Here is a 27,617-nt window from a genome sequence, read left to right on the forward strand (position 1 = left end):
TGCACGCCGCCCGCCTCACCTGCGCTCTTTGGCCCCAGCGCAGCCCGGGAGCTCCCCTGGTCTCCTCCCCCGGTTCTAAGCCCCTTCGGATCTCCCCTTCGAGCTGGGGACCTCGGTTTCCTCCTGGGTACAGCAGGGAGCTTGATGCCTTCCCGCCGGGGTAAGGCGAGGGGCTGCAGGGCATGAACACCAGCCGGGACCGGGAGTCCCCATCTCCGCGGTGCCTAGCGGAGGGGCCGGCGCTCCGCCCCCCACCCCTGCCCGGCCGCCCCGCCCCGAGGGCGGCTCCCGCCCGCGCCCGGCCCACCCGGCCGCTCGCACCGCAGCGCCCCCGCCCCGCCCCGCCGCCCGGAACCAGCTGAGCACAGCTGGACCCAGCAGCCGCCGTCGCCAGCGCCGCAGCAGCAGGTAGGGGAGGGGGCGGCCCCGGCTCCGGGAATCTGGGGATCCGGGCTGATCCGAGTCCTTCCTCTCCCGCCCCTCGCGGTCCGAGCTCGCCCGCGCCTGGAGCTCGGCCCGGCCTCGAGGGCATCGCTGGAGCCTTCCTCGCTCGCCTCGCCCTTCTTTGCGGGGACCAAGGAGTGTGGATCGGGGCTGGGGCAGGAGAGGAGGGGGCCAGGCCTGCACCCACCCGCCCCGCTGTGCTGCAGCCACCCGACCTAATAACCTTGATCCCGCCTCCAGGGTGGGGAGACTGGGCCCGGGGTCACCCTCGCACTCGGGGTGTCTGACCCGGGCATGCCGGTGGCGGTCTGGGTGGCGGCTCCGCCGGGGAGCCCTCCTGGATCCTTGACTCCCGGGTAATACCTTTGCCCGCTGTCCCTTCCAACTCCTTCCTCCTTCTGAGCCCGGGGCTGTTAGAAAGTTCTTCCTTGTACTCGTCTGAAATCTGCCTGTGTCTGCTACCTGTACGTGCCGCGTCTTCTCCCCGGCCCTGCGGTGTGTGTGTTCCCTTCTCTGACTCACACGGAAACTTCTTTCAGAGTTGAAGACAGTGATTGGAACCCCCTTCTCCCTGGGCCCCCATCCCTTGTAGGGTCCAACGCCCCCAGAACCTGGTTACAGCCTGATTGCAGGCTGGCCGTTCTGGGCGGTGCCCAGGGGGAAGCCCCGATCCTTCCTTGGAAGTCTGGGGCCTGGGGTGTGGGTGGGCAGGAGACGTTGGCTTCATCTGCCCAGTCGTCCGCTCCTTATTCGTCCTCGTGCCCTCCGTCAGAGCAGAGAAGGGATCTTTAAAACACCCAGAACTCATTCCAGGCCGTCCTCGTTCTCCGGTAAGGCTGGATCTGGGAAGGTGGGGCCTCTGGGGAGGTCCCCTCTCGCTTTTGTTTGGCCTCTGGGGCCTTTTAAAAGACTTCATCCTGCATGTCCTGTTCCCCCAGGACCACATTTCTCACCAGGGCACCAGGGACTCTCACTGCTGTGCACTTTGTCCTGACTATAGTTTGCTGGAGTCTCACCCTGTCCCCATTCCACAGTTGAGAAAACTCAAGGGCCCATCGTCACACAGTAAGCAGGGACAGGGCTGGGACCCAATTCCAATCTGCCCTTTGCTGCCTACTTCTCGATGGTGGGACTATAGTCTCTTGGTGTTTCGTTCACTAAAGGCCTGGGCACCCCCCCCAACCCCCACGTCCACACTTGGGGGTATTGGTTGGTGTTTCTTGGGGATAATAAGGGGAAAATGCTTGGAACAGAGGAGGAAGGATGGGAGGGGAACGGTTGGCTTTCAGCTCCTTTGAAACTCCGTTTTGTTCTTTCTGGGCCTCGCTATTTATAAATGCCAGGAAAATTGTAAACAGCCTTGGGAGCTTGGGTTGGCACTCAGTGAGTTACACAGGAGCAAAGAGAGTTTCTGTGTGAATCAGGGAAGGGAACTTTCCTTCAGAATTTTCCATAGTCTTTTTATTAGGGACTAACATAAGTTTGGAAGCAGGCTGCTCCCAGGAGGGGTGGCTGCAGGGTTTGCCACTCGTGGCATTTCCTTCCTTCCCTACTCCCTTGATTCCGCACTCGTCTGGGCCTATGTTCTGTGCCTTGCCCTGTGAGGGGCACAAGAGCCCCTGAGGAGGACAGAGCTCTTTGTCCTCAAGATGCATTCCATCTATAGTGGTTGACACATCCGTGCGATACCAAGTTACTTCAGTCTGTAAGAGGAGTGACTAATTCTGTCTGGGTGAGCCAGGCCTCAGAAAGAGTAGTAGTTTACCAGGAGGAACAGGGATTGGGGAAGAGGCATTCTAAGAAGCAGGAACAGCTTGTGCAAAGGCACTGAGGTTTTTCTGAGCAATCCATGTGGCTACAGTGGAGGATGGGGGAAGGGTGGCGTGGTAGGAGTTGAGATTGTAAATGAAGACGGAACTAGATTGTAGGCTAAGAGTTTGGATTTCATCCTAAAGGCAATGAGGAGCTGAGAAAGGTTTTTGACCAGAGCAGTGATAGAAACTCTTGTGAATCTGGTGGCTGGTGGAGGGGGTGCATCGGAAGGGGCTGATCTGGAGGCAGGGGAGTTCTTGAGGAGGCTACTGCATAGTTCGTGGGTCTAACCAGAGCCGTGGCCACTGGGATGGATCAGAGTGGCAGATTCTGGAAGCCCGTCCGAAGATCTCAGAACCTGCTATAAATTTCATCTGAAATCAGACAACAGGCTTATAGCTCCTGGATATGGCTACTACATTGTTATAGCTACTGGACAAGACTAAGTTTTTCAGAGTGATTTTTTCTTTTTTATTATCTTTAAAACAAGCAACCAAAATATTGTTAAGGATTCTAGCATAGAGAAGAGGCACCTTCAACCCTTCAAACCGTCCTGTTTCCCCAGAGGTAGCCACTGTTAACAGCGGCGTTTGTGTTTCTGTCGAGCTGTTGCAAGCAAGCTATTGGCCGGACACCTTCGCCCTTCTTGGCCAGCGGTGCCAGCAGGTCACTTCTCCCTACTCGGTGTGGGCAGTTTGGGTCTTTTGTGAGATGTTCCAGGATCACAGAGATGGTTTCTGCTTGGCCTGTAGTACTTTGCTGAGGCTTTGGTCTCGAGTTTTCTTCAAGAAAACTTTGACAGCCTATGTCTACAGCCTCTCTGGGTGTATGCTTGCTTATCTGGGGCCACAGGTATGAAAGAAGTTAGAAGCACTGACTTGGGAATAGAGCTGCAGTTCTGGTTCTTCTGGGTGACCTTGGGCAAGTCCTGTCTCTCTAGGCCTCAGTTTCCTCATCTGTAAAGTGGTCTGCATGGTAATAATGAAAAGCTGCCTTTTAATATACCAAACACTGCAACATTAAATCCTCCATGGACTACTCACAACTGTCCTCTTTTACAGGTGAGGAAACTAAGGCTTAGAGGCTAAATAACGTGCCTCCCGTTGTGTGACTAACAGGTGACCGTGCCAGGATTCCGGAGGTCTGACCACAGAGCCATAGCCCATAATTACTGCACTAAACATTCTCCTGAAGGTTCTGTCTAGTCCTGACATTACGAGAGCTGGTGGGGGAATTTTGCTGTGGCTGTCATGAGGGACAGAGTCAGTGTGCACAGTGTGGGGAGCTCAGCCCTGCAGCGGAGAGGCCTGGAGGGGCCTGCCAGGGCTGTTTGTAAACTCCTACTTTCCTACACCGTCCACAGGACCCTCGAGTGTAGGTCAGTCTCCTCTCCATTTCAGGGAATCAAGGCTCTGAGATGACACAAGACTTGCCCAGCAAGGTCATTTGGGAGCCCAGCCAGGACTGGTCCCTCTTTTTCACCAGTTGAGCCCATGCTCTGGAAATCTATGTGGGTAAGCCAGGAAAAGTGGGTAACCCACACCCCCTATCCCATGGTTTATTCCCTGAAAAATGCTGTCAGAGCAGGGAAAAGAAGATCCCAGGAGTTATGCATTTTGGGGGGGAGAGAAAAATAGAGACCAGTGTTTAGGCGGCCAGGGGATGTTAAGTAAAAATATCTCCTCGCTTTCAATTGAGTGAGCCTGTGTCATATTTCAGCCTGATGTGGTTTGTGAGGTTGGAGACCACAGGCAGGCTCAGTTCCTGCTACCGGCCAGCTCCCCCCTCACCCTCCCCTGCCATATGCCGTCTCTTCCCTGCCCTGCCTGGGACCACATCAGCAATTTAAGGGTTGGGCAGAGAAAAGCAGGGGGTGTGGTGGGCAAGGCTGGGCAGCTGAAGGCCTGGGCTTGGGTCCTGGCTTTGCCACTGACAAAGTGACTTGGACTAATGCATACCTTTCTCCGGGCCCCAGTGTCTGTTCTGCATGGTGGGGTGGATGGCATAATGTCAGGCTCTCCCAGCTCTGACTGTTGGAGGACTTTGTGCTCAGCACATGAACGCAGGACCTGCATATCTGAGACACAAAGTGAGCCCACAGCAGTGCAGCTGGTGACTCAGCTACTGCTCTTGAATTTGTTCATTTCAGACTGAATTGGTTGCCCCATTTTTCAGATAAGAAGGTTGAGGCCTAGGATGCGTGTATGTATCCTATTCCCTGTTCTACGAGCAACAACAATAGTGGCTACTGTATGTGGCGCGTTCACTGTGTGTGTTCACCTTTTGCTTTCACTGTCTTGTTTAATCTTTAACAGCCCTATGAGGGAGGAGATATTGATTCTGTTTTACAGATAAGGAAACTGAGGCTCTGCCTAAAGAACTGAAATGACTTATACTTCCTCTTCTTTGGGTCTCAGAGTAGCCCTGGGGTTGTCATTATGTGACCCATTTTACAGATGAGCACACCGAGGCCTGGAGACATGAGCTCCCTTGCCCAGGAGTCCCCAGGGGCCACATGGCCAGTTAGGTTTCTTTCCGAGCCCTCCTGCGCCTCCCTCGTGCCTTGCTTGTTCTGCTTCCGGGAGCCTCTGCACCTCTTAGATTCAATGCTTGGATTAAGGGCTGAGAACAGTTTTCTTCCTGGACTATAAAGTATCCCTGAAACCCATTCTTCCCAAGAGGGATCCAAAAAGGGTTTGAGCCACAGAGCTTCACAGGGTACTCCGATGAAAGAGTCACAGCAAGGGCAGTAGATTCACGTATTCTGCTGAACTGGTTAAGCAAGCAGTCTTGTTACCTTCCAGCCTCAACAAGAGTGTCATCTGGCTGAGACTTATTTGCCAAGTCAAGGATTTATATTCTGTATATGTGAGCCTTTGAGGGGGCTTGGCCCTTAATTTGGTCCCTGCTGCAGAGGCTGTGGCTGGGCTGGGCTGGGCTCTTGGTTTGTACTCAGTAAATAGTAGTTAAATTTCTGGGCGTGCCTTAGTGGTGTGGGTGGCATTTGTACTTTTTCTCCCCTCCTCCAAGGACCTTTTTTGTTTTTTTAACCCTTATTATATCTATTACCCTTTTGAGAGAAAATTTAGGGAATAAAAAAAGCATAAAAAATAAGAACTGTCCATAGCTGACCAGAGATAATCGCTGCTAAAGTGTGGGTGCATTTCCTTCCTGGTATTTTCAGTGCATTTTTTTACCCCCACATAATTGCCATCGTCCTGCGTTTATACTTTTCTGTTCTGACTTTTTGTTTTTCTTCAACATTATAACATAAATATTTTCTCATGTTATTAAGGACTCTTCTTAAATTTAATTTTTAAAGAGTTTTAAAAGTATATTATACCTTAAGTTGGCCGGGCGCGGTGGCTCACGCCTGTAATCCTAGCACTCTGGGAGGCCGAGGTGGGCGGATCGTTTGAGCGCAGGAGTTCAAGACCAGCCTGAGCAAGAGCGAGACCCCATCTCTACTAAAAATAGAAAGAAATTATATGGACAGCTAAAAATATATATAGAAAAAGTTAGCCGGGCATGGTGGTGCATGCCTGTAGTCCCAGCTACTCGGGAGGCTGAGACAGGAGGATCGCTCGAGCTCAGGAGTTTGAGGTTGCTGTGAGCTAGGCTGACGCCACGGCACTCACTCTAGCCTGGGCAACAGAGTGAGACTCTGTCTCAAAAAAAAAAAAAAAAAAAAGTATATTATACCTTAAGTAGATAAATGTATGTTTATTCTATTTAAAATCTTGTACTCCAATAGGCCATGGGATTAAAAAAGAGAAATAACACATTTTATTTATAAAAAATGAGTTTTACTTTTTTTTTTAATGAAAGTGATAAATGCTGACCTGAGTTTTTCATCACTCTTGCTCAACAAAGTCACTTTTCTGTCTTTGATGTTTGTTTAACAATCCTCTGTTATTAAATATTTAGGCTGTTTATAAATAATACTGCAATGAACATCCTACTGCATAATATTTTTTGTGTTCTTTTTTCATTATTTCCTTGAAGAGGGCCCTAGAAATGGAGTTCCTGGGTCAAAAATGACACGTTTTACAGCTTTTGCTTATTAAAAAACGATTATTCAATAATACTTTTTAATGCCTGGTAAGGAAGACTTTATTCGGGACCGTCACAGTAGGTATAGGAACCACCGCAATGGTGTCTTGCAGTGGGGGAGAGAAATTGGGCTCAACTCCAAATACAGCATGGGCAAGTGGGAATTTATAGCCCAGGAGCAGTGTGGGGGTCAGTGGATGGAAAATCACTAAGAGGAAACATCCTTAAGGGGGAAGGGGGATGCTGGCTAAATCCACCTAACAGAATTCTTGCTGAAGACTGGCTGGGGTGCTCAGACATCACCTGGGGGTTGATGGAGGATGAGGAACCTGATCAGATTTAAGGATGATCAGATGTTAAGGATGGGAGGTGGGGTGTTCTGGCTAAACTGCTTTAGCAGGATTCTTTTGTTAAAACTGGATTTTACAAGGAAGTGTACAGTTGGGTCTAGGGAAAGGTTCAGAAGCCTGGCTAAAATTTGGCCAAGCGAAGAATCTTTGCCAGGCTGCATTTTGCCAAATTGCTGCCTGGAAAGGTTGCAGTCGTCCTTATTCCCACCAGCTACATGTGAGGGTGGCAGCATTCTTGAAGGAGCATCTGAAGCTGGTTGTAAAAAATACAGCTGTCCTATTAGAGGGTACAGGGACCATTTTCCTGAAACGTCACACTTCATTCATTCATTTAGCAAAAGTACATTTGCACAGTTCAGCAGCAATGAAGGGTATCAAGTTAAGATCCCAGGCTGCTGAAGCAGAGAACTGGCTTCTCCTTCCAGTTTCTGTTCTGTTCTTGCCATAAGACCTGGAGCAGATCACCTCTCTGAGCTTCGGTTTCCTCATCTGTAAAGTTAGGACTTCAGCACTAACTTCACAGGATTCTGCAAAGTGTCCAACATGGTGCTTGGCAAGTGTGATCATTCAGATGCGGGGAGTTTTTATTATCTCATCTGACTCCAAACTGCCCTGGGAAGTAAGCAGGTAGGTTGAATGTTCATAGCAGCAAAAAAAAATAAAAAAATAAAAATAAATAAATAAATAAATAAATATATATATATAAAAAGAAAAAAATATATATATATAAAAAGAAAAATAAAAAAAAAAAAGGAAGTAAGCAGGTAGGGACAGTTCATTCCCATTTTTATGGACTCAGAGAAGAACTGGCCGTGTGTTCTCGGCTTCCTGAGCTGCAGTTCAGGAAGTGGTAGTCCAGTTAACTGTGTTATTCAGGAGGTAAAACAGGCGTTTTTGTGGGCGAGCCTGGTATCCTGTCCCCCTCACAATTCCCCTCCCCCATGGCATCTCTGTTTCTCTTGGAAAGCGTGGTCCCTGTTCCAGTGGCTGCCTTCTTTCTGTACTCTTTCAGAAGGTGGGAGCTGCCTGCCTAGCTTTTTTGGTGGTCTTAAAAAAAGACCATACAAATTCATGGTTGCAAAAAGTTCAGTTTTCATAGATTTAAATTGTATTTTAAATGTACTAGGGCTTCATCTGAGAGCATTTTAGAAATGTGGAATTTCAGGCTCTGCCTTTAGGATTGCCGTATTTAGCAAATAAAAAAAAAAAAACAGGATGCCAATTAAACTCGAATTTCCGTTAAATAATGAGTAATTGCTTAGCATTTGTATGCCCCCTGGAATATTTGGGCCATACGTATACTAAAAAATTTCATTGTCTATCTGAAATCCCAGTTTAACTGGGCCTCCTGTATTTTGTCTGGTGACTCTCTCCACCGTGGGGGGAGGGGGTCTTGCCAGCGAAGCCCTGGATGAATCCTTTTTGTAATGAATCTGTTTGTGAAACAGAACACACTATTGGTAAAGAGACTGATTATTCCCAAATCAATCATTTGCGCACATCTGTGTGTTCATATGTTGGGTTTTCTTGATACAGGGTAGACCAGCATCATTTTCAACTGAAGGGAAAGAGTCTTTGCTTTGGTAAGAAGCCCTGGCCTCTCTCGAGGCCTCAGTTTCCCCATCTGTAAAATGGACTACATTCTAAGCATCCCTGCCAGCCCATAGTGGCCAGCTGAGGTGACCCCCAAGGGGGTGCATGGCTGGTGGTCATGCTGGGTCACTCCTGCCTCCACATTTAGCACTGAAGGACTTGGCACTGTGTTCCCAGGCTCAGAGACTTTGTTGTGACAGTGGTGACTCTTGGCAGAGGGTGCCTCTCCTGTTTGCCTCCTCCCCTCAAAACAGTTTCCAGAGTCCTTTATGGCAGGCCCTGGGGAGTCACCTGGCCCCACCCCCTCACTCCGTGGCCAGGGATACTCACGCCCAGAGAGAGCAAGTGAATGTCCCAAAGCACACAGCAGGCCCTCTGACTGCTATGCTACCACTTGTGAGTTTTCAAAAGTACTCTCCTAAACCAAATTATTTCCGTTATTATCAAACCTAAGGCCTGGGAAGATTAAGAAACTTGACCATGGTCCTACCCCTAGTTTGTCTTGGCCGTGTGGTCTTGGGTAAGTCATTTCTCTCCCTAACTTATCCTTTCCCACTCTATAAAATGGGGACTGGCACTCTCTCCTCTTCCCCCAGGTCTACTTGTCTATCTCTCTAAGGTTTTATTGTAAGATCCGATGATAGGTCTTGGTGCGTCAATTGGTCCTGGAGTGGAGTGCTTTATGAGGTTACTGGTAGTGGTGTTAGGTCAGAGACTTAATACTGCGTTGTAAAAAATGTTCTAGAGCACCTCAATCTTGCTGTGCACACAAATCACCTGCATTCTGTGGAAATGCAGATTCTGGTTCATTGGGCCTAGGGCGAGGCCTGAGACTCTGCATGTCCAGTGAGCTCTCAGGAGGTGCCAGTGTTGCTGGTCCAGGGATCGCGCTTTGAGTTGTAAAATTTGAAATCAATCCGTTATCAATTTAGAATCCATACTTAAGAGATAAGGGAGTTAAGAGGTAAATGCCTTGTTCAGGGCCAAAGAGCCAGTCATAGTAACAGGGTCCAGTCTAGAGCCCACATCTCTTCTTATTTTTTATTTTACTTTATTTTTTTGAAACGGGGTCTCACTCTGTTGCCCAGGCTGGAGTGCAGTGGCCCTATCATAGCTCACTGTAACCTTGAACTCCTGGGCTCAAGTGATCTTTCTGCCTCGGCCTCCCAAAGAGCTGGGATTACAGGCATGAGCCACTGTGCCTGGCCCAAATCTTTTCTTAATGTCTTATCTTTGATATCTGACTTATTAATATCTATTTGGTCTACAGCTATGAGTTTTCAGAATCTGAACAGCCCTTGAAATACTTTGCTGCCTAATTGTAGAGCAAGTAGGGCCCTTCCGTAGGAGGGAGTGACTCAGTGGGAAGCTATCTGAAGGGGGAGGAATACAGCCGAAGAACCTAGCATTTGACTTCGATAAACATTTCCACCAGAAGGTTTTCTACTTAAGATTATAAGCATCATTCTTTGTGTATCTATGGATGCAAACTATAGCCCTGGTGAGGCCTCAGTCTGTTTCTTTATGCCCCTGAGCTAAGAATGGTTTTTATAGTTTTAAAGGCTTATTAAAACAGAAACAAAGCCAGGCATAGTGGCTCATGCCTGTAATCCTAGCACTTTGGGAGGCTGAGGTGGGAGGATCACTTGAGCCTGTGAGTTTGAGGCTGCAGTGAGCTATAATGATGCCACTGTCCTCCAGCCAGGGCAACAGAGCAAGACCCTGTCTCAAAACCAAAGCAAACCAAAACAAAAATACACACATATAAAAAAACCAGAACAGAACAAAACAAAACAAAACGAACCAACCAACCAAACAAAAAACAAACAAGGAAGAATAAGCAACAGATAGGATTTGTAGCCTGCAAAGCCTGAGATATTTATTGCCTGGCCCTTTACAGAAGAAATTTGCTGACCCCTGGTCTAGAGCAACCACAACTTTCTGTTTTTCTCTAGTGAGCAAGAGGCCTAGCTTTATAGCTTGAAACTTAGTGAGACCAAGACGTAGGGGAAGCAGTCTGACGTGGTGGGAGATGGCCAGACATCTTGGCTGTGTGACTCTGAGCATGTTATTTCCCTCTCTGATCCTGTGTCCTTGCTTTGCAAAATGGGGACCCTGACACCTGTCTGGCAGAGTTATCGTGAGGATGAGACATAATGCTTGTAGAGTTTGACACTTGGAAGGTGCACAGCAAATGATAACTATTCTTACTGAGGGTGGCCATTTGAACCCTTAAGGCATGAATGGACAGATGTCATGTTTCTCCCACCAAATCTGAAGGTCCTCCCCTGGGAGTGAGCTGGGAGAAGTCTTTTAGGAGAAATCCCCCCTCCAAAAAAAAATCTGTTCCAGTGTCTCCCCACCCCACCCTCAAAGCAGAAAGTTCCTTTTTAGCCACCCAGACAGTTGGGATTCTATAGAGGCTTGTACACTTTCACTAACGGCAGGCTCTCCGCCCAAAGGCCAGCCTTTCCCCAACTCTATGAGAAGGTGCCTCCTCTTCCTATTCTCTGAGATATAATTCAACAAACAGGCACTGAGCGAGAGCCCTGGGCTGGGATCGTGAGTGCTGGAATGAAGCCTCTCTTATGACTCCATCTGGAGTGTGTGGGCGGTGAACTCTAGTCAGTGGTTTGTGGACCTTGTTTTTAAGCTGCTGCAGCCTCAAGGTCTAAAATGGAAAACAGACCAACTTAGAGGTAGTTGGGGCTAATTCTAAACCCAACCAAGTTTGAAAACTCTGGGGCTCCTGATGTCCAAAGTCTTGGGGAGTGTAATGTTCTTCTTGCCCATAGATGGCAGCATTTGCACTCTTAGCCAGCTCTGTGGGACCGTGTGTTACGCACATGTGCATGCATGTGATTCACTGGTTTCTTCTCTTGTTGAATCTTGAGCTGTGCTGGTCCCAGCCCTAGGCTAGTTTCTGGGATACATGGGAGCAGATCTTAGTCTGATGGGGGAGGCTGACTTGGAAATAGACCATGACAACAGAGTATGACAGGGGAGACCCTAGGGGAAGCAGCCTGACTTGGAGGGAAATGCTCACACATCTTAGCTGTGTGACCCTGAGCACGTTACTTCACCTCTCTGAGCCTGTGTCCTTGCTTTGCTGTGGGGACTCAGAGGAAAGCATCTGTGCAGAGATTACAGGAAGGACTCCAGGAACAGAGAGCGCAGTTGCATAGGGCTAGAGCCCCATGGGTGGGTGGAAGACAGGAAGAGATGAGAGCTGAGGCTCAAGGAGCTGAGAGTGGCAGATCACGAAGGACGTTGAAAAGTTTGTTAAGGATCTTGGATTTTATCTGTGGCCCTGGGGCAGCCATGGTAGAGGCTGAGCAGAGGAGTGACCTGGTCTGGGCTTGCTCTGAGAAGACTGCCTTGCAGGGCAGAGAAAGGATGCAGGAGGACCCATTAGGAAGCGTCTGCAGTCACCGAGCTGAGAGGTCGTGCTGCCGTGGACCAAGATGTTGCAGTGGGGTGGGGAGAAGAGGGTACATTCCACAGGCAGGCATGGGTTGAACTGGCACGATGTTGTGATTCCAGCACCACAGGTGAGGCTGACAGTGTGATTTGGGGTGTGTAGAAGAGAAAGGGGCTGGATTTGAAAGGCTCATCCTCATACAGAGTTAACCAACTGTGGGAGGTCATCAGTCATTTGCAGGAACAATAAAACCGAACTCTGCTTTGACCTGTCCCTTGGAACTAGGAAGTTTCTGCAGGACTTTTTGAGAAAGGCCCACAGAGGTGCCATTTAACACCAGGTGCTGGGGCCCAGAGAAGCATCTGACCTCTGACCTCTCTGGTTTTGGATACCATGACTCCAAATCTGCTGCTAGTTGCCTTGTCACTCACAATGCAGAAATCATCAGGAACATCTGCATCATTTACTGTCAGGCTGAAAACAGGGCTTGTCTGTGCCTTAATTCCAGGAGCCTGACTGGCCCTGCTGCATTTGGGATCTTGGACTCGCCCCTTGGCCTGGAGAGTTTGGTTTGGGCAGAGAAACTTTCCACTGTGGGCAGGAACCAGCTTGCTCAGCTGCCCCCCTGAATGCAGATGACGGGAACTCTGGGTAGTGAGGAGGGGTGAAGATCCGGGCTGTCCCTGCAAGGTGGGAGGGCTGAACTACCTAACCCAGGATGGGGCTGATGTAGGATGGTTCTTCATTCACTCACAGCAAATGCCCACTGGTCCTGCCGTTGGCCAGGACACGTGCCGTGCCAAAGCTTCAGAGGTGAAGCATGTATAACCCTTGCCTCCAAGGAGCTTACAGCCTGGTAGGAGAGAAATTCTCATCACTAGACAGTGATAATGCAGTCTTGCTCAGTAATAGAGCAGTAGGATAATAATAGAGCAATGCTTAGGCATAGAGGTAGGAATGTGACATGTCAACAGCTTGGATTCCCAGACTGCACATGTGTAGGATGAGAAAGATACAATTTACAGGAAAAAGACTTAGAAATTTAATTATTAATAATCAGAGTAACATATGCATTGTGAAAAAAACCCTTGACATATTTTACCGTATGGTACATTCTAATATCATCCCCTTTGAACAGAGAAGGAAACTGAGACTCACAGAGGAGGTGTTGTTTGCTCAAGTTACACAGGTTCAGTGGGGGCCAGTTTGTATAACTCCAGAGTCCTGGACCACTGCTCTGAGTGACTACAAACCTCATGAATTTAGCCATGTAATAGGGCTGCCTTAAATGCTAATGGGAATTTAGATTGGATTAGTAGAGGCATGATATCCAGAATGATGCTTGCTCTGCCCTGGGTAGAGCTTGTCTGAATGTGTCATTCTGGCTTTTGTGCTATTAGTGGGACAGGGTTTGTCTGGAGCAGATCAGGGAAGGGGGTGAGGTAACTGGACACCTGGTCCCAGGAAGAACTGGAGGAAAGGGAGTACACAACGTGTAGAAGGCTCGAGGGGCCCAGAATCACTGTCTTCAACTCTCCAAGGAGCCATGGGAAAGAGGGGCAGACCTGTCCTGGGTGACCCCAGAGGGCAGAGCTAGGGCCAGCAGGTACAAAGGCACAAGGAGAGAGAGAGTTTAGCACATCCTAAGGACAAGTCTTGTAACCAGCCAACCCCTCCAACGGCAGGTCCTGCTGCCTTGGCAGGAAGCAAGTGCCCATTGCTGGGGATGTGTAAGTAGTGATTGTGTGACCGCTGGTGGGGGAGGGAGGACATGGAAACATCGCTTGGGGATGTGATCAGGTGATCTTTAACCCCCCATGCTGAGATTCTTGGGCCCTTTGTTTACAGGTGGTGCTGATAACTCCCTTCTCCTTGGCCACAGCCCCTCTGCACGGAGCAGCTCTCTGCACCCAGCATAGCCCTGTAAGGTAGGTAGAGCAGCGTGGACACCCGTCGCCCTCCTAAACCCAGCTCTGGCTGCCCAGGGGAGTTGGAGGGGACTCCAGGGGTGGGAGCAGCCGCTGGTAGCCACAGTGGATTCAGAGGGAGTCCCTGAGGGTTTCCTAATAAGGCTTCTGCTCCTCACCCACCCTGGAGAGGGAGGCTGGGCCAGGGTGATTCTATGGGGAAGAGGCAGGGACTGGGCTGGGTGCCCGGGTGGCTGGCTGCCCCCAGCTACGTATGCTGCTTGCTCTGTGTGTGACTTTAGGAGAGTTGCTTTCCCTCTTGGCCTTGAGAACGCCTAGAGGGGTGTCCTCCCCATGAGGAGGAGGGGCAGGAATTCTCCCCGAGGCTTTGGCGAGGTGAGAAAAGCGAGGGTGAGGCTGCCCAGTCTCCAGGCTTGTTGACCAGAGGAGCACCTGAGCTGTGTGAGTCATGGGTAGGGATGAGTCATGCCACCAGGGACAGCTGTCTGGGCGGGGCCCACCTGGCTATCACATCACAGGTGACCCACTGAAGGACTCTGGGAAGCCGGGGGTGGAGTGCAGAGTCCTGGGCTGGAAGCCAGGACACCCGGTTCACCTACTGGCTTGGGCCTCAGTTTCTGTGCCTTAGTCCCCTCCCTGCTCACCTAACAAAGTTGTCCTGAGGACCCAACACTCCCGTAGATGCCAACGGGCCTCGGGAGCTGTAAAACAGGAAGTATCACTACTGGGGGGGATAACCCGGCTTCCAACACCAAAACAGAGGAGAATTTCCACTTAGCAATTGTGCACAGAGCCAGGAGAGCACCCCCCCTCCCCCCCAGCTCATGCCGTCAGTCTCCTGCCCAAAGGCAAAGAGACGAATGCACACAGGACCGATGCATGGCTGCGGCCTGGCTGGCATCCAGGTGGTGACTTGAGCAAACCACAGCCAGAGCCGTCTTCTAAAGCTCGGATGAAAGGGCATCCAGGTGGTGACTTGAGCAAACCACAGCCAGAGCCGTCTTCTAAAGCTCGGATGAAAGGGCCGTTTGAGGGTCCCCAGGATGCTTTGTCCCAAAGCCGGGGATTCCTAGAAGGCCTGCTGGGCCTGGAGAGGGGACTCGTCCCACTGCAGCCGCTGCCCGAGGGTTCTGCTGACAAAGGGGCAGCCCTGATGTTGCCCCCTAAGTGGGACCGAGGGCCAAGTCCTGGTTCTGATGCTCCTGCTTTGGAGACTGAGCCTTGCAACCCTCAAAGCCAGATTGCTTCAAAGTGATCTGTCGACAAAGAGAGTGTTAGGGTGCGTTAGGGTGGAGCATGCTGGTGTACTCGGGTTTTGAGAAAGATTTCTCCAGACAAAGATTAGTGTAGAAAGAAGAAGTTTATTTACTTTTCCCTGGGGAGAAGGGAAAGGACCAGCACGGAGGTGGAAAAAGGAAGAATGTGCTTGTCCTGAAAAGCAGCTGTTGAGGCTGTTCAAAGGGGGCTGTAAAAATGGCAGGTACAGTCGAGAACCTGCAGCGTCTGCTCCTTCCTTTCTTCTTGGCGGCAGGTGGATAACAAAAACTACAAGGATGTCAAAGTCCAAGAGGTGGCTCTCCGGCCTTTGCTTGGAGAGGGGATTATCACAGCAGATGTGACTGCCCTAGAGATAAGGTTGAGGCCTGGAGCTCGCACCCTGCTGTCGCTCAGGAACAAAAATCAAGGCTATTCCTCAGCTTCAGGGCTATCTGCGATCTCTGTTTGCCCGGACAAATGGAATTTTAGGTTGTAAAGAGCAGATTCTCAAAAAACAAGTTTGAAAGAGAGAAATTTACATCTCTTTTCCGTTCATTCAGCTCTTCGCAGAAGCTGTGCAAAACAGAACTCCTGCAGGGAACCTGTTAGTGAGCTGGATCTTTAACTGCTACTGGGGAAATGGTGGGATTAGGTATTTTCCTGTTATTTTTGCAAGGCCGCCCCTTTCAGTAACTATGACACAGGAGCCCTGTCCTCTGCAGGCCCTGCAGGGCCCATCGACAGAGAGCTTTGCTTGTTCACCCTTTCAGTGTTCTGCCCCCTGCGACGTACCAGCGCGCCTGCCCCACTGAACTTGGGTTCAGCCAGGGAGGCGCCAGTTACGTCCCTGATGTCCAATTCAGTGGAGTTTTCCTGAGGACTCCAGGTACCATGTCTCTAGCACATTGGATACCTACCTCTTCTAGAAATTCCCTCCTTTCTGCTTCTGGGAGGCTGCACTGCCTGGTTTGTTTTCTACCTCTCTGACCTTCGTAGTCAGGGCCCTGTTTTTCTGTCTCAAATGTTCACCAGGATCCTGACCACCTTCTTGGCTTGAGTTACCTATATCGGTTCATTCATTCATTCATCCATGCGTTCATTTGACAGATATTTAGGCTGGGAGCTGGGCATCGGAGAGTCAGCAAAGAGCCCGTCTTTCCCATACCTCCTGATTCTTACAGTAGATGACTAATTCTTTGTCCAGCTGTAATATGAAGGCGACGTTCAGGCTGCGGGAATGTGTGGGATTAGGGGCGCGTGGTGAGATCTTGTCCAGGCAGATCAGAGACGCCTCCCTGAAAAAGCTGAGACCTGGAGAGGGAGCAGGAGGTGGCTGGGTGAGCAGGGAAGGGAGGAGCAGAGGCAATGGCGTGGGCCGGGCTCCGAGGCAGGACAAGCCTGGGGTGGCCTCGAGGAACTGAAAGAAGGGAGGAGGCGTGGAGGGAGAAGGGCCTGGGGACCAGGCAGCACCCAGGTCACGCAGACCCTTGAGTTTGGATTTCATAGACCACTGGGAGCCACTGGAGGTTTTAAAGCAGAGGACAGACATGCCCAGATTTCAGTATCAGAACCCTTGATAAGCCCTGAGGGTGCAATTTTCGGTTCTTCCACAGAGGGGCGTCCTCACGCTGCGCCTCCTTAGGAGCCTGGGCGTTAGGCCGTCCTGGGAAATGTCTTTCCCAGGACTCTCGGCTCTTTGTGTGTTTTCATTTGCTCGGCCAGCTCTTGCTGAACTTCTGCACTGGAGAGGGGAGGGGAATGAGACGCCGCCCGGCCCCCAGAGAGCTACTCTAAGCCAAGACGGAGACTGGGTGATGCCCAGGGTACACTGTGATAAGTGCCAAGGGGCCCAGGGAGCCAAGGAGGGCTTTTCCTCTTCTTGAGTCAAACACTAGGCTGAGAAGGGGCAGTGGGCATTCCAGGCAAGAGGGCTGTGTGTGCAAAGGCTTCGCCACCTGCAGGAGCCCACTGTGCTGGGGGGGGTGGGGGGGGCTAGTGAGCAGTGCAGCTGAAGCAGGAGTGTGGGCGTTGAGGTGGGGAGTGGCCAGAGATGACAGGGAGAGCAGGTTGGGAAACGCCTTGAATACCAGGTCTCGATCCTGTGGGTGCCAGGGAGCCATGGATAGGCCTTGAGCTGAGGAGTGACTTGATCGATGAGATTTCAGAACAATCGGGGGTGGTGCTGGGAGCTGGTCAGAGGATGAGTCCCACCGGTGAAGCCTTGTCACTCCCCCCACTGTGCACACAGAGCACAGTCCTCAGTGCCGCTCTCTGTTGCACGCCCTTGTTCGGCTCTGCCCCGGTGGGCCGGCCAGCCTGGGCTGCCAGAGCTGTTTGACTGCAGCACTGCAGTGTGTTAAACCCCGGCTCCAGCGGCAAACAGGCCTGAGCCTGAAGCATCGCTCTGGCCCTGACTTGCTCTGCGCCCCTTGACAAGTCCCTTCACCCCTCAGTTTCCTCATCTGTGAAATGGGGGTGACAATAGGGTTGCTGAGGATTAAATGACAGGAAAGTGAAGTCCTTAGCACATGCCTGGTGCATAGTGATAGCTAGGTTACTTTTGTGTCCCTGTTGGATGGTAATGGCCCAGTCCGTGTGGTAATCTGCCCCCTACCAGGGAGTCCTTCTCTGTGGCCATAAATCTGTAATCTCAACTAGAAACAAAGTATCCTCAGCAGGCCCAAAAGAGGCCTCTAGTGGGACACCGAGGATTTGGAAATGCCTTTGCCATTGGGATCCAGAACAGGGCTGGGGATGGAGGGCTGGCCCAGGTTTTTGCCTGGCTGGGTTCTTCTCATAAATACTAAACAAAAGCTGGGCGTGGTGGTTCACGCCTATAATCCTAGCCCTTTGGGAGGCCCAGGCGGGAGGATCGCTTGAGCTCAGGAGTTGGAGACCAGCCTGAGCAAGAGCGAGATCCCACATCTACAAAAAATAGAAAAATTAGCCAGGCGTGGTGGTGTGCATCTGTAGTCTCGGCTGCTCAGGAGGCTGAGGCTGGAGGATCCCTTGAGCCCAGGAGTTTGAGGTTGCAGTGAGCTACGATCATGCCTCTGCCCTCCTGCTCAGGCAACAAAGTGAGACCTTGTCTCTAAAAAAAGAAAAAAAAAATACTAAAAAAGAATTCATAGACCTTGGGCATCATCCTGCCAGCACCTTCGTTTTATGGCTGAGGAATCTGGGGCCCAGAGAGGGACGGTGGCTTATCCAAGGTCACCAGCCCTTCAGTGGCAGGCATTGGAACTGTTCCCTTCTCCGTGGCTTAAGTGCGTATTGTAGTTCTAATTTTTAAAATGCCAATAATTTAAAAATTCCCAAGCTGACCAGGGAAGGGGTAACAGTGGGATGGGTATTTGGGGGCAGGGGCTCCCCCAGAACAACTCCAGGGAGCATCCTGGCGAGAAGTGCCCCAGGGGCATCATACCCAATCTCCTTTTATGTTTGAGGAAACAGAGGCCCAGGGAGTGGTAGTGGTGTGACCAGGGTCCTCAGAGGGGGAGAAGCAGGAAGGGGGCCACAAGGCACCCCTCCAGTGGTCAGCAGTAGATGGGGGGGGTTTCCCCCAGATCCACTGCCTCATGCCTGAGGAAGCAAAGCAGTGTGAACAATGGTTTCCTGAGGAAGTTCTGGGTTTTAACTGTGTTGCAGAGAAGGACCATTTCCGGAGCTGTGCGTGCCATGATGCCCGTGGCGTTGGGCTGGCACAGCTATTTCAGACTAAGCCTCAGCGTCCTATTTATAGGCTGATACGATTAGGTTGGCCCGTGCCAGGAGAGGCCCACATTCCCTACGCCCAGCCTCGCCATGGCCGAGGAGGAAGCCCTCCCGGGCAGTTCTGACCCAGGGGTGAGTAGCCAGGCATCTGGGGTGGTCCCCAAAGCCAGCTAGGAGGAGGGATGCCAGGGAGGTCTGAGGGGAAGCCCCCCTCCTGGCGCCCAGTGCAGCCACCAGCCAGGCCCTCTGCAGAAACCAGTTTCAATCCTATGCTCTCCGCTTAAAACTCCTCCACTGTCCCAACCCCAGCCACTCCTTCCACACTGTTTACATTCTCTGCGGGCCACACCTCCGAGCCTTTGCTTCTGCCATTCCCACCCCTAAGACTCTGTTCATCCTTCAAGGCTCTGCTCAGATGCGCCTCTGCGTGGCTCGGGTGGGCTGTGGGCCCTCCCTGCTTTGTGCACCCACCGCCCACAGCCATTCAGTGAAGATCAGGGCTCATGTGTGTGCTCCCCACTGTCCTGGAAGTCCTGGGGCAGGCCTGACACAGAGGGCAAAAGAAAGGGGAAAATTTGTGATCTGAGCCCCTCCTGTGGCCGTTCACCTTAACCTGGCAGGTGAGAACGGATCATGCCACTGTGGCAGTAGGTATTTTTTAAAGGTGTGGAGGAGAGTCAGACTTCAGAGCCAGAGGGCCCTGGATTCAAGTCCTGCTCTGTACTTCCTGACTGTATAACCCTGGGCTGAACCTCTCTGAGCCTCAGTTTCCCCTTCTATAAAAGGAGATGATGCTGGCTGTAGGTTTTGGGGAGGATTCCACAAGACAATGCTTATAAAGTACTTGCATTGCCTGTTGATAAGGATCTCCTGTGTGCAGCTGGAGGCGTTATTTCCAGCTGGGGAAACTCAGGGTGGGAAAATCTTTATCTGGGGCCCCACGCAAGGGAGTGGCCAGAGGAGAGGACAGGTCTGGGGTGTTCTCCCTCCCCGCTCTCTCTTAGCCCCCTGGGCCGATCCTGTTCCCCAGATCAGGGAAAGCATTGTTTGGGGATTGTTTTTCCTAAGAAGTTTCCTCTGTGGTGCCACTGGATGAGTCAGAGCCCTGAGTCACCAGGAGGCTGAGGGCAGGGGGAGGAGTGGGGAAAGGAGACAGGAGGAAAGGAAGGGCCCCAGTTCTAGCCCTGGTGCTCCCACCTTTGATCAACTGGGTCTGACACGTCCCCTCTCCTGCCTACCCTCAGTTTCCCCAAGAGTGCAAGCAGGATGTTGGGCTTTGAAGAGTGGTTCTCCATCCTGGCTGAACCTCAGAATCCCAGGTTCCAGTGCCCCACCCAGACATGTAGACTCAGGAGCTGGGGCATCTGTCTGGAAACCTATACTTTTTCTGCCTCCCTGGGAGGTTCTGCCGCACACCTGCACACCGTGTTTGGGGACCACGTGGCTCAAGGCTACTCCCAGCTGGGCCTCAAAGCGTTGCTCAGCCTCTGCTAGAACAGCTCCAGCGACTTGCAGAGAGCTCATTTCTCCTGCCGAGTGCTTTGGCTTTTGCTTGCATGGACTTTTCCTTGTCAACAGCTTTGTTGAAACATACTTTACATAATTCATTACACATTTATTATATGTAAATTTACATATAACTTACATATATATGATTCATCTTTTTTAACTCAATAATTTTTAGTAAATTTACAGTTATGCAACCATCACTATAATCCAAACGATCCCTCGTGCTGCGGTCAGTCTCCACTCCCACCCCACACCGACCACGAATCTGCCTTCTGTCTCTTTGCATGGCAGCTTGAGCCTCTCTGGCCCTGTGACCTCATGTGAGTTATTGGCCTGCCCTGAACCTTGGATGTCTCCTCTGTACGACAGGGGATAATCGTACCCCCCTCTTAGGTTGTTGTTTGAGTTTCACTAATGTGCACAGAGTGTCTGGTGCACCACAGGGGCTGGGGCTGTGAGAGCCTGGCACACGGCGCGCGGGACGTCACACAGATGCCCAGGCATGGTTGCAGCCGTCCTAGCAATCATTTTAAAGCACTCACTCTGTGCCAGGCACTGGGCGAAGCACCGTAAGTGCATTATCTCTTTTAATCCCCACAGCAACCCTATTCGGTGAGTGCTGATGTCCTTTCCATTTTATGACCGCAGAAACTGAGGCACTGCGAAGGGAAGGAACTTTTGCAGGGTGGCATAGGCGACAGTTGGTCGGGCTGGGAGTCTGTCGCAGAGCCTGTCTTCCCCAACCATGACACTACATTGTCCCTCTACCCCCCTCCCAATGTCATGGAGCAAGGGACACAATTCGCGGATCCAGAACAAGGTTTATGGCACATACTTCCAAGGGATAGGACCCGGCACGATGGACATGGGATTCGAAAGATGGTACAAGGTACGGTCTATCACAACAGACATGACACTGTGCACGAAGACTCGCCCAGGGCATAAGCGGCATGGGATGCAGCTACGCGGGAGACAGACACACAGGAAGAGGTGAGGGGAGCTCAGGGCTTGGTCTGTGGCACGGTCACGTGGTATGTGCGATGCTGGCCATGGGACAAAGTGTGTGATGCAGGGACATGGTACTCAGGGTGTGGGACTTGAGATATGGCCACTGGGCAGGCTCCTAGGCCACCGTGGGACCCTTTTGCATCTGGGGTCCTGCATCGTGTCAGTGCCTGGGTCCCAGCGAGCAGGAGCCCATTTTCTCCTCCTCACAAAGGCCTGCTTGTGTTTTGTCCTCCTCCCTGTCTCTTTGGATGCCAAAGAGTGGGAGTGTCCCGGAGGACTGGGGGGGCCCAGAGTGCCCCCTGCCATCCCACCAGCTCAGACAGGGGTCAGGGCTTGGGGCCAAGTTCACAACACAGGAAGGGCCTGCCAGGCCCCCAGGTCCCTGCTCTCCAAGGCAGCTGTGAGCGCCAGTGTTGGCTGGGGCCGGAGCTGAGTAATTTTCCTCTAAGCTGCCTCCCTCTGCTCCCCTCCTTGGCTGCCGGTGCTGGCTGCGAGCATGTCTGCATTCCAGGCTTAGGAGAGAGAGGGAGAGCAGCCACTGCTGTTAAGGTTGAGGAATTAGATTGCTAACAGCTGCTGTAGGGAGGGGTGGGCGTGCAGGCGAGGGGCCATGGATTGCAAGCTAACGTGAGCCCTCCGGCACCTGGCACTCACTACTTTATTTTGTCACATCTGCATAGGAGCCCTGGTAGCCTGTTGAGGAAACTGAGGCTCAGAGAGGCAAAGAGCTTGCCCCAGGTCACACACAGAGGCAGAGCCAAAGCTAGACCCCAGGTCTCCTGGAGGCAGGAAATTGAGGTCATGTGGCTATAAAGGGAGAAGGCGCAGAGGATGTTGTTGGGGGGTCAGTGGGTGATGGAGCTACGGGGGCACATGGGCACCAGATCATAGAGGGCCGAGCCTCGGAGCCCTGACTTCTTTCTGTCCGCACTGGGGGCCACGGAAGGATCCAGAGCAGGGAATGATGCACTGTCTGTGGATAATGGACTGGGTGGAGGGAGAGTTTAAGGCAGTGAGGAAGCTGGTGCTGTGATTCCAGGGAAAAGATGGGGACACTGGACCAGGGCCTTGTTGGGTGTGGGGGTGGGAAGTGGGCGTAAAGTGGGGAGGGGGTGGGGTTGAGACTCTTGGCTCTGGTCTCAGTCCTCATGTGCTATCCTGGTGGGATGACCGTGGTTGAGTCCTGCCTCCAAGGGTATCCCAGAGGGTTCTAGAAGCCCCCAGAGGGACAGGCACCTAGAGGATAATGCTGGCGATGGGGCAGGTACCTGGTTGGAGGTGAGGCCTAAAGCACACCTGGGAACAGAAGGCAGCGCCCATTCCAGAGCCCAACTCTGTGCCCAGGCTCTGTGTCTTATGTGCCGGGTCTCGTTGAAATCATCTAGCTGGTTATGATTATCCTCCGAGCCGGGAAAGGAAGAAAAGCATTCTAGTACTCTACCTCTGTTTGGGTTAAAAGGGAGGAAAGTACTTTAAAAAAACCCAACAACTTAGAATTGAAAGGATTATTAGCAATAAAATATCTGAATCTGTGATAATTCTATTGTAGTTAAAAGTTTGAGATAAATTGCAAAGAATCTCTACTCATGCTATAGTATTTGGAGTTTTCCTTTTTTAAAAAATAAATTTTATTGTGTATATTTAAGGTATATAACATGATGTTACAGGATATATATAAATAGTAAAAAGGTTACTATAGTGAAGAAAATTAGCATATCCATTATCCCACATAGCTGCCCATTTTTTTTTAAGCAAGGGCAGCTAAAATGTACTTGTTTAGCACGAATCCCAAAATATAGTACAATTTTATTCCCTATAATCCTCATATTGTACCTTAGAGCTCTAGACTTATTCATTCTACACATCTGCTACTTTGTCCAGTTGGCCCTCCGTGTACCTGATCTGTGGTTCAACCAACCACGGATGGAAAATATTCAGGAAAAAAAAAGAAAAAGAACAATACAAAAATAATATACATTTTAAAAGATACAGCATAACAACTATTTACATAGCATTGACATTGCATTAGGTATCATAAGTACTCTAGTACTCTAGGTGTCATAAGTACAAATACTGTACTGGCATTTTATATAACAGTGTCTAGCATGCTGGGATCTTGGTATGTGAGGGAGGTCCCAGAAGCAATCTCCCACGGATACCGAGGGACAACTGCATTCTCTGACCCCCATCTCCCTATTAGAGTTTTTCGCCAGTTTTATCAAGTTGTGCAAGCCCATGAGAGAGTCTGGCCATTCTGTACCTGAGGACACTGAAGCTCAGAGAGGCTGAGTCCCTTGCTCAGCATCACTTTGCTAGTACGTGACAGGCCTGGAGTCCAGAGCCCTTGTTCTTTTGGGTGGCGCAGAAGAGGCCAAGTTCAGACAGGAGGGCAGGGGGTGTCATAAGGAGAGATGCATGGAGAGGATGGGGTAGCAAGGCTGGCTCTTTAGATGTGTGGGCATGAGGTCCCCTACTGGGATGCGTCCCCATCCCTGGTGCCAGCCACCACCCCAGGTCGCTTAGCCTTGGTTGGAACCCTCCAGGTCTCCCCTGCCTTGGAATCAAAGACATAGAGGTAGAGGTCAAGGGTGGGTGTGGGGGCCAGTGAGCTGTGTTTGAGTAGGGTCCAGACACACGCTGGGGGGTCGTCTTTGGATGTTATGGTAACTGAGCACCTGCTGCTCCTTCCATCCTGCCAGACACCCTGCAGGGTAGGAATCATCAGGTCATTTTGCAGAGGAGGAAACTGAAGTGCTATAGAAGGTGCCACTTGCCCAAGTCCCCGGTGGTAAGGATTTAGGCTCCGTCCCAGTTCATCCCTGGACATTGCCTTGTATTCCTTTGGTCTGAAGGTGGCTCATCCTTCACCCGGTCGGTCATTTTTGGCATTTGAAGCTCAGCACTCCTGGAGTCTGTTGTCTCTTGCCTCTTCCCCACACCTAACCCCCTTTGTCTCTCTCAGGGAGTTCTTCCTGCCATGGGCTTGCTCTTTGTGCCAGAGCCCAGCAAGGAGGAAATCTTGGCTGTGATTGGCTGTGGGAGGCTTGGGGACAGAGAAGGGCTTCATTTGGAGCCAGCAGCAGGAGGGACACAGCACCCCCATCGTCTGATATCCTGCGCCATTGTCCCCATCAGGATGACGATTGTCCTGGGGAAGCTCCCACCTCCCCTGGTGGGTCCCGGTGAAGGAGGCACTTGGTCCCCAGACAGGTGGCAGGGGATCCTGGCCTGGTGCACAAACCTTGTTTACCTTTTGCTGTGTCTTTCAATGTCCTTGAGTCCCAGGGCCTGAATGTTCTTAGAGATGGGCTGGTTTGCTTGTCACCTGAGTCATCTGCACTACATCACCTCTGGACAGCTCATTGCCTCTCAGGAAGAGGGGAAGGAAACCAGCATTTTTTCCCCAATATTTTTTATTGTGGCAAAATATACATAACATAAAATTTGCTACTTTACTTTCACAGTTTTATGGTATGAAATACATTCACAGTGCTGTGCGACCAGCACCACCGCCTGTCTCCGGAACTCTTTTCTTCTTGCAAAACTGAAACTCTGTCCCCATTGAACAGCAGCTCCGCCTTCTCCCCTCCTCCTCCTCCCACGTCCTGGCGCCGGCATTCTACTTTCCGTCTGTATGAATTTGCTCTAGGTACCTCGTATAAGTGGGATCACACAGTATGACTTTCTGTGACTGGCTTATTTCACTGAACATAATGTCCTCAAGGTTCGTCTGTGTTGTGGCCTGTTGCAGAATTCCCTTCCTTTTAAAGGCTAAGATTCCATGGCATGGACAGGCCACCTTTTGTTTATCCGTTCGTCAGTGGACGGACACTCAGTTTGCATCTATGTTTCAGCTTTTGTGAATGATGCCGCTGGGAACACGGGTGTGCAGACAGCTCTTTGAGACCCTGCTGTTGGAAACCAGCAATTTTGAACATCGATTTTGTGCAAGGCATGGCCCTAGGGTCCTTCACATTTATGGCCTCATTTCATCCTCTCAACCAGCCTTCAAGGAAGGCATTTTTACCCCTATTTTACACATAAGGCAATTGAGTCTCAGAGATACAGAAACCTGTCCAGGCCTCCCTTCTAACAATAATAGCAGCTTCCTTTCTACGTGCTCACTCTGTCCCAACCACTGTGCTAAGCCCCAGACATATTTTACCTTATTAAATGCACACAACAATCCTAAAAAAAAGGTATTATAACCCCCATTTTACAGATGGGGAAATTGAGGCACAGAGAGCCAGAGCGACTCGCTAAAAGTCACATAGCTAGTAGGTGACAGGTGAGGGACTTAAACCCAGGCTTTTCTGCTGGGAGCTCTTCCCACAGTCACACAGAGAAGGTTGCTCCCTTTGTTTTTCTCCCTCCTGGAAGGTCCTTCCTCTGTGCAGTAGGCAGCTGCCTCCTGTGGCTTCTGCCCATTCTGGCTGGAGCTGGGGCATCGCAGACCCTGCCTTCCCCTGCAGATTGGAGACAGAGACTGTGCTCCCCCTGTGTCTTCTCCTGGTTCCACAGTCACAGTGTCTGCAGCTGACCTGTGTTTGTGCCCGGGCTCCCCAGGGTGGGTTGTGGGGTGCTGGAAGGGGAGAGAGATGGCTGGAGTGGGTCCCGGCAAGAAGGGCCCAGAGCCCACGCCGTGGCCAAATCTGGCTGCTTCTAGGGCACGGGGTCAGGAAGTGGCAGAGCCAGGCCCCCTTCTTATGTCCTGCCCTGGGTCTCGGCACTAGGTGAGTTTGGCTCCGGAAGCTGGGAAAGGGCCAGTGGCTTTGGTCCCTGGGATAGTTGGCCTCCTGGAGGTGGCTTCAGCCAAGTTTCACTGGCCAACTCCCCAACCACTGTCCACACCCAGGATGGACTTGGCCAAGGCAGAGGCCCAGCTGGCTCTGATGGGGAGCCCTGCTGTGTTGTGGAGACCCCCGCCTCGGCTCTAGGTTCTAGAGTTCTAGATCTACCCTTCCAGGGACTTGTTTTGTGACTCCGAAAAGTCACTCTCTTGTTCGTAGTGTCATCATCTACAAAAGAGAGGATGAACTAATGACCACTGCTGCTCATAAGTCTTGCTCTGTGCAGCACACTCCACCAGTCCTCCTCCCGTCCCCCCCCACACTCCTGCAATGGGCGTCACTGTCCCTATTCACAGGTGAGTGACCTGAGGCTCAGAGAGGGAAAGTAACTTGCTCCAAGTCACACAGCCCAGACCTGAACTCCGGAGTCTCACTGTGAAATCTGTGCCCTTTCTCCTCCACTGCCACACTGCTCTTGGTGCACACATGCCGGACACAGGCCTCTGCACAGAAACCAGACCGCTGAGGCAGAAGAGTGTTGTTAACTTTGGGGGAGCTCCTATCGTATATCAGGTCCTGGGCCTTTTCCCCGCCCCTTGAGCTAGGTACCTTCTCCTCGTTTTACACATGAGGAAACTGAGGCCTTGATCACAGGGGCAGAGGAGGCCAGATTCTAAAACCTGTGCTCTTTCGAGTCCACAGGGCTCCCCCGCACTTACCCACCCTGTCCAGTTTCACTGGGTTTCATAACTGGCTTCTCTGTTTACTGACCATTGTCCCAATTAGCAAAATCCCAGGCCAGAGGGGCGGATGCTCCAGGGAGGACCCAGAGAACAGCAGTGAGCCAAAAAGCAAACAGATTCTGAGAGAGGGCTTCCCACCAGTGGCTTCATGCCTGGAAAATCAAGAACAACAGTGCTTGGGGTCAGGAGAACAGAACAGGGCGGTGTCTTCCAGGCCTAGCCAAGGCCTTTTGTACACTGTAGCTGGGGCCGGAGGGAGAGGGTGAGGTCACCTCCTCTGGCCTCTGGTAGCTGCCCTGGGAGGCCCACAGATGCAGAGACTAGCCAAGGTCACAGAGGGAAGGAAGGGCTGGAGCCGGTTGTGGAGCTTCTGGGTCCAACTACAGGGGAGCGAGTTGTCCACCAGAGGGACGTGGGCTGTACAGCTCTGTCCTGTGGCAGACACTGAGAAGCTGCCCACTGTGTGCGTGGTGCCGCACAGGACCCAGGACAGCCAAGACCAGAGGTCACAGGGATCTCCGAGGTGCAGAGAAGGGCAGGGACTAGGATGTGCTTATGTACTGAGTCAAAGAAACTGTGCCAGACCTGAGTGCCAGGTGGCCCAGAGTGTAGATGCCCCATTTTGCCCTCCACCTGGTGGCCACGGCCTGGGGATCTTCCTAGGACATGCCCCTGTCCTGGGCAATCACATCAGGTGTGGGAAGGGCTAGAGGGCTTTCCTGGTACCACCTTCTGCCCTGGCCTGGGAGGTGTGGTGGGGACTTGACGGGGAGGCAGGGGCTTGACCGGCATAGCAACTGCAGCACTTTACCTGGAAAGGACACTGTTGCTCCCTGCGCAGCCTAGGTGGTGCTAGGAGCTCCTGTTTGATCTCCCCAGACAGATCCTGGGCTCTGGAGCCAGCCAGCCTTGTGTTTGAATCTCAGTAACACCTGTTTCCAGTTGCGGGACCTGAACCCTCCTGAGTCTCAGTTTCCTTGTCTGGGCCCAGAGGT

General features: G+C 51.6%; 1 protein-coding gene across 5 annotated transcripts in view; it reads left to right on the forward strand.

Moving 5' to 3' along the window:
* The first annotated feature begins 350 nt into the window (after positions 1-350).
* The window catches only part of GSN (gelsolin), a 59,891-nt gene continuing 32,624 nt past the window's right edge, over positions 351-27,617 (forward strand). For 3 of the 5 annotated variants that reach the window (XM_069476738.1, XM_069476739.1, XM_069476741.1), the window contains exon 1: positions 351-408. Coding sequence is in view for 1 of the 5 variants with exons in the window: in XM_069476737.1 (XP_069332838.1) it covers positions 18,663-18,704 (42 nt within the window). In the remaining 4 variants the exon portion in view is untranslated. Of the gene's footprint in view, positions 409-13,537; positions 13,602-18,622; positions 18,705-27,617 lie in introns of those variants that run through there. The other 2 variants (XM_069476740.1, XM_069476737.1) reach the window with 2 other exon arrangements.

Source organism: Eulemur rufifrons, chromosome 7, assembly GCF_041146395.1.
Source record: "Eulemur rufifrons isolate Redbay chromosome 7, OSU_ERuf_1, whole genome shotgun sequence".
NCBI lineage: Eukaryota > Metazoa > Chordata > Mammalia > Primates > Lemuridae > Eulemur > Eulemur rufifrons.